At 46.1% G+C, this 7,098-nt stretch overlaps 1 protein-coding gene across 3 annotated transcripts in view; it reads right to left on the bottom strand.

Moving 5' to 3' along the window:
• Positions 1-7,001, bottom strand: part of LOC110502913 (tectonin beta-propeller repeat-containing protein 1) — a 26,094-nt gene extending 19,093 nt beyond the window's left edge. For 2 of the 3 annotated variants that reach the window (XR_005039227.1, XM_036960685.1), the window contains exons 1-3: positions 6,872-7,001; positions 3,611-3,843; positions 1,649-1,831 (exon numbers count right to left, since the gene is read on the bottom strand). Coding sequence is in view for 2 of the 3 variants with exons in the window: in XM_036960685.1 (XP_036816580.1) it covers positions 1,649-1,831; positions 3,611-3,835 (408 nt within the window). In the remaining variant the exon portion in view is untranslated. Of the gene's footprint in view, positions 1-1,648; positions 1,832-3,610; positions 3,844-6,507; positions 6,709-6,871 lie in introns of those variants that run through there. The other variant, XM_036960686.1, reaches the window with a different exon arrangement.
• Positions 7,002-7,098: the final 97 nt, after the last annotated feature.

The following is a 7,098-nucleotide window of genomic DNA, read 5'->3' as shown; positions in this document are numbered from 1 at the left end:
CTGATATTGGTAATGGTGAGAGGTTAGCATGTCTTGGGTGTATAATATTTGACCCTCTGTAACTTTATCACTCATCATTATTCAAGATTCATTCAGGATTATCTGTAATCACCGTAGCATCCACATTAATGTAGAAGTGTTTAGAAATATATTCTATTCTTATCTACAATAAATAAAAGGGACTCCATAATGACACAATATGTCATTTACCATTAATTTCTACTGGGAAGAAAATGATCTGAAACACATCCAAAACAAACAGCAAATGATTCAAAAATGTGTAAAGTTACAAGCTTGATGTAAGCATTGGGCGCTATCAATATGGGACCAAATACTTCACTTTTCACTACATTAATTCACATAAGTGAATTTGTCCCAATGCTTTTGTTCCCTTAAAACGGGGGGACTGGGTACAAACAGTGCTGTAATCACCCGATATGGATGGAAATACCCTCAAATGAAATCTGCCAGTCTGCCACTTAACCCTGTAGTCATTGTATCATTTCAAATCCGAAGTGTTGGAGTACAGAGCCAAAACAACAACAAATGTGTCACTAAGTACACTCCATCCAAACATTTCATGCAGATGAATTAACTGACACATGGAAAAAGTCCAGACGGGGCTGATGGAAACATGAAATGAGGGTACAATTGTATAAATGCCGACAGACAATTTGTTCTTTCGACATGTTGGGATCTTTTTGTCTGTAAAATTAATTATGCGAGAAATAGCAGTGAAAATAACCATGATACCGATGATATGTTGTGAGGCCCTCCCACTATGACTCGGGAAAGCATGCAGTTTATTAGGCTACAGATGAAATAAGTTATGATGAACTTCACAGGGTGAAAGTGCCCGGTGATGAGCTTGATGCTCCTTTCCAATACATATCGAGGTTCTTATTCTGGTGACATGATGATCACACTTATGAATAATAATCTCATACTGTAGGTAGTCTACCCACTGTATCTGCCAGCTGTTGGCTAGAGCACAAGTGCCAAGACCAGAGTGGACACATTTTCTATACAATGCAACAGTTTTTGTGACAAAACCATCAGTACATTTGAAAATGTGATGGTACATGGGAAATGAATGATGGTACATGGGAAATGAATGATGGTACATGGGAAATGAATGTAAAAAGTTGTTTTTATGTGCACTACATCATCATGCACATCATTTCATCTGCAAAAAGTCCGTTTGATGGAAACATCTCTGGTGGGAAAATGGGCATATTGTTTTTTGCAGATTTTAGAGTATTGGAATGGAAATCTGTCACCAATTGGATGGAAACCTAGCTAGTCTACTGTTGGAGATCACTGTATGTGAGGGGTAAGACAATGACAGAGAGGGAGGGAAGAAAGACAGAGAGAGGGAGAGAGAGAGGGAGAGAGAGGGAGAGAGAGAAGGAGAGAGAATTAGAGAGAGGAGAGGGAGGGGAGGAGAGAGAAGGAGAGAGAGGGAAAGAGAGAGGGAGAGAGAGAGAAGGAGAGAGAAGGAGAGAGGGAGAGAGAAGGAGAGAGAGGGAAAGAGAGAAAGAGAGAGGGAGAGAATAGAGATAGAGGGGACATATGAAATGGAGGAGGCAAGAGAGGAGAGAGAAAGATACAGAAAAGAGAGAAAGACAGAAAGAGAGAGAACATTCACTTCTTTCTCTGTGGGCTCTCCTCCAAAGTTCTCGTCAATGTACCAGTCCCCCTCCCACTCCCAGTTGGACGAGGGAAGAAAGAAGCTGTCAAGGGGTTGGTGTTCCAGTCCTGTGATGTTACTCCACTGCCAGCGGTCGCTCGGCAACAAGCGATCCGAGAAGTTATCCAAGGGATTCCATCGCTGAGAGAGAAAGAGAGAGAGATAGAGGGAGATATATATATATATTTATTTGTATTATTACTAATTTTTTTAATTGAACTTTTATTTAACTATGCAAGTCAGTTAAGAACAAATTCTTATTTACAATGACGGCCTACTCCAGGCAAAACCCGGACGACACTGGGTCAATTGTGCACCGTCCTATGGGACTCCCAATAACGGCAGGATGTGAAACACACACATATATATATATATAGAGAGAGACTATTAAAGACTACCAGAACCCACTGGATTCTCCAATTACATTGAATTAACTACAGGACAAAATACAAACCCTTCAACCCCAAAAAAATCTGTGGTGTTGATGGTATCCTCAATGAAATGATAAAATGTTATTTTGGAACTTCTGAGAGTGTAATGTTTACTGCAAATATTTATTGTTTATTGTCTACTTCACTTGTTTTTGCAATGTTAACATATGTTTTCCATGCCAATAAAGCCCTGGAATTGAAACTGAATTGAGAGAGAGAGAGAGAGAGAGAGAGAGAGAGAGAGAGAGAGAGAGAGAGAGAGAGAGAGAGAGAGAGAGAGAGAGAGAGAGAGAGAGAGAGAGAGAGAGAGAGAGAGAGAGAGAGAGAGAGAGAGGGAGAGAGAGAGAGAGAGAGAGAGGGAGAGAGGGAGAGAGAGAGAGAGAGAGAGAGGGAGAGAGAGAGAGAGAGGGAGAGAGAGAGAGAGGGAGAGAGAGAGAGAGAGAGAGAGAGAGAGAGAGAGAGAGAGAGAGAGAGAGAGAGAGAGAGAGAGGGAGAGAGAGAGAGAGAGAGAGAGAGAGAGAGAGGGTTACAAGAACCATAAATGCATCAGGTGCAAGAGAAGCACAAACACAGGCACAGACACAGCCCACCCTCCCCACGCCCCACACACACAGCCCACCCTCCCCACGCCCCACACACACAGCCCACCCTCCCCACGCCCCACACACACAGCCCACCCTCCCCACGCCCCACACACACAGCCCACCCTCCCCCCGCCCCACACACACAGCCCACCCTCCCCACGCCCCACACACACAGCCCACCCTCCCCACGCCCCACACACACAGCCCACCCTCCCCACGCCCCACACACACAGCACACCCTCCCCACGCCCCACACACACAGCCCACCCTCCCCCCGCCCCACACACACAGCCCACCCCCGCCCCACACACACACAGCCCACCCTCCCCCCGCACCACACACACACACAGCCCCCCCCCCCCCCCCCCCCCCCACACACACACAGCCCACCCTCCCCACGCCCCACACACACAGCCCACCCTCCCCACGCCCCACACACACAGCCCACCCTCCCCACGCCCCACACACACAGCCCACCCCCCCCCACGCCCCACACACACAGCCCACCCCCCCCCCCGCCCCACACACACACACCCTCCCCTCCCCCCGCCCAACACACACACAGCCCACCCTCCCCCCGCCCCACACACACAGCCCACCCTCCCCCCGCCCCACACACACACAGCCCACCCTCCCCCCGCCCCACACACACACAGCCCACCCTCCCCCCGCCCCACACACACAGCCCACCCTCCCCCCGCCCCACACACACACAGCCCACCCTCCCCCCGCCCCACACACACACACCCTACCCTCCCCCCGCCCCACACACACACAGCCCACCCTCCCCCCGCACCACACACACACACAGCCCCCCCCCCCCCCACACACACACAGCCCACCCTCCCCCCGCCCCACACACACACAGCCCACCCTCCACCTCCACACACACACGCACCCTGTACCTGGTTCTCGAATGTCTCCTCCTGGTAGCGTATGGGAACATCACTAGAGTGGACATTCAGGTAGATGTGATGGTCACAGGCGATACCCCAGCAACACTGCTGCACGGCCGTCACCCTCTTAAACTCTAACACAGCATCACGACACTGCTCCCACTGCTGCCCTCTGGTGGACAAGCTGTACACACGCCCATACACATCCACTGCCCACAGCAGGGACACAGGCATGTTCAGGCCTAAGGAGAGACGTACTAAAGTAAGATGTACTGCTTTCATTTAAAAGATTCAGCTGTTCGGTCTAAAAATAAGGACATTTACCTCAGGGTCAAGCCAGCAGGCCATCAGATTTGCCACCAGTGCTCCTTATAGGACACATCACTGCACTCTATACTCCTCTGTAAACTGGTCATCTCTGCATACTTGTCGCAAAACCCACTGGTGATGCTTATTTATAAAACCCTCTTAGGCCTCACTCCCCCCTATCTGAGATATCTACTGCAGCCCTCATCCTCCACATACAACACCCGTTCTGCCAGTCACATTCTGTTAAAGGTCCCCAAAGCACACACATCCCTGGGTCGCTCGTCTTTTCAGTTCGCTGCAGCTAGCGACTGGAACGAGCTGCACAAACACTCTGACAGTTGTGGCTGCTTTGTGTGATGTATTGTGGTCTCTACCTTCTTGCCCTTTGTGCTGTTGTCTGTGCCCAATAATTTTTGTACCATGTTTTGTGCTGCTACCATGTTGTGCTGGTGCCATGTTGTGTTGCTACCATGCTGTGTTGTCATGTGTTGCAGCCTTGCTATGTTGTTGTCTTATGTCTCTTATGTCTAATGTTGTGTTGTCTCTTGTCGTGATGTGTGTTTTGTCCTACATTATATTATTATTATTGTTAATAGTTTTAATCCAGCCCCCCGTCCCTGCAGAAGGCCTTTTGGTAGGCCATTTGTGAATAAGAATTTGTTCTTAACTGACTTGCCTAGTTAAATAAGTGTTAAATATTTTGATTTGAAATAATAAAAATATTTTTTTAGCTAGCAGGCCTGATTTTGTGTGGGGGGGGGGGGGGGACGGCGACATTTGTACACTGCAAATCAACCACAAGAAGCCCAAACAGATATAATATTGAACTAAAACATAATCATTTCAAACCTTGCTTATATTTGTATATGATGTGTGGGAATACTTGGGAACTGATTCCTTAAACTTAAATCACGTAGAAGCTGATTTCCTGGTGTTTTAATAGTATTTTATGTGCAACAATAAAATTACAAATAAAAATAATAATGTGAGTTTGGTTATTACATTTTTTTTGGCTCTGAAAACTTGTGGGGCCAAATAAAACCACCCGTGGGCCAAATTTGGCCAGCAGGCCACCAGTTAAGGGAACACTGATCTACACTCATTGAAGTTGTTTAAACAGGTGACATCAATAAGAGATCATAACTTTCATCTGCATTCACCTGGTCAGTCTATATACACTCAGTGTATATTGTCTCTTTGTCCCTTTGATTGTAGCAGGCTTTAAGATAATCTCATCCAACCCAAGTCTATCCATTTGGGGGTAAAAAGCCAACCTGACCTTACAATTTACCCCTGTTCTGTGTAAACTGTGCCAGCTTCCTCCTGTCCTATTCCTTGCCCACTGCACTAGGGTAGTGGTTCCCAACCAGGGGTACTAGGACCTATCCACAGGGGGTACTTGAGAAGACTCATGAGACCATAGGACCATTGGTAAAATGCACATGAGGGGGTACTTCAGGGGTACTCCAGGCAGAGCAAAATTCCGTTGGTGGTACAGTAAAATAAAACGGTTGGGAACCACTGGGTTAGGGGCACTGTCTATCTTGTTGTTGGGAACCACTGGACTAGGGGCACTGTTCTATCTTGTTGTTGGGAACCACTGGACTAGGGGCACTGTTCTATCTTGTTGTTGGGATTTTGGGATCATGCTGTGAGGTTACAATAATAACCATGATTAAAGCTGCAATATGAACTTTAGGGGCAACCCGAAATGTGAGTTATAGAGCTGTCATTATTTTACATGTATTTAACTAGGCAAGTCAGTTAAGAACAAATTCTTATTTACAATGATGGCCTACCCCAGCTCAACCTGGATGACGCTGGGCCAATTGTGCGCCGCCCTATGGGACTCTCAATCACAGCCAGATGTGATCCATCTCAGGTAGGCTGAGTCACGTGTCTTCATCACTGCCCCATATTCTGAACACTGTGGTCATTACACCATAGTCTATGTGGCATAACATAAATATAGTATGACGTTTATCATGAATAACTTCATCATTTTAAAGGGGATTTGCTGAATTTTTATGTTAAAACTAACAACCCTCCTCTCTTTTGCTTCCTGTATATTATGCAATGTCTGGAGCGAGTGATGCTCTTCAAAGGCATAGTCCCTGTCACTAGCAATTAATTAACTGATGTAGCCAGAGAGAGACCTCTGTGTACTGTCTGAACCGAGCTGAGATATGATCTTTAATAGCCCACTTGACTCGACAGTCTCTTTAGCGACAACTGTCACCCACCAAGCAAACTGCAACATTGTAACTTTTTGCGAGAATACTGTGAAAAATGAATGACATTTGTTACATTGTAATGGCGCAGTGAATGATCAACATGGATACATTGTAGATAGTACAATCTTGCTAAGTGACATATAGCTAGGCTTCGGTTGGCTTATAAAACACTCTAAACTAGTATTAGCCAGCTAAGTGTATCACAGGTAGTCTGCTATTTTTGCATAATATAGCTAGCTGGCTGCTGCTGTCAGACAATGTACAACCGCATAACTGAATGACATTATGTTGCTTATAGGGAGGTTTACCACTGCAAAACCAGACATTAAATAGCTTGCTAGTTAGCAGTAGCTCATCACTTACCTTGCGCTCCATCTCATAAACGGTATGGCAGTTCACGTAAATCACTGCAATTCATTCGGCATTTCAGATTGAATATACAGTGATTTCACGTTAGCCACTACTGTATCTATTTACATTGCAATCGTTTCCTAATCCGAAACAGGAAGTGTTGGGTTTTACTGTAAACGCAGATTGGCTGCTGCACCAAAATGAACCAATAGCTACATTTGTCCAGTAGGTAACGCTCGTAGTTTAGTTATTAAAGGGCAGTACAAGGTATGATAGCGTTGGATAAAATAATAGAATACAATCGATAATGCACTTGTCTTTCCTTACCAGCACTGAATTTGCTTAAAGCTGGTATATTGAGGAAAGTTTTACTTACAATGACTGTGATGTGTGGCTTGCACTGAGAGCCAATGTATACTTGATCCGAAAATGTGGTCGGAGGCGCCATATGAATGGTGTGACGCAATTGCAAAACCTCTGGAGGCACGCAGAGGCCAACATGAGCTCTGTACCGCATCGTCGTGCGCCTCTCAAATGTTGTGACAATGCAGAGGGCTCTGTATAGCTCCGCTTTGACACACACACACACACAATAGGAGTAGA

Source organism: Oncorhynchus mykiss, chromosome 23 (assembly GCF_013265735.2).
Source record: "Oncorhynchus mykiss isolate Arlee chromosome 23, USDA_OmykA_1.1, whole genome shotgun sequence".
Taxonomy (NCBI): Eukaryota; Metazoa; Chordata; class Actinopteri; order Salmoniformes; family Salmonidae; genus Oncorhynchus; species Oncorhynchus mykiss.
The sequence above is the reverse complement of the archived record's forward strand: the minus strand, read 5'-3'. Positions and strand labels throughout refer to the sequence as shown.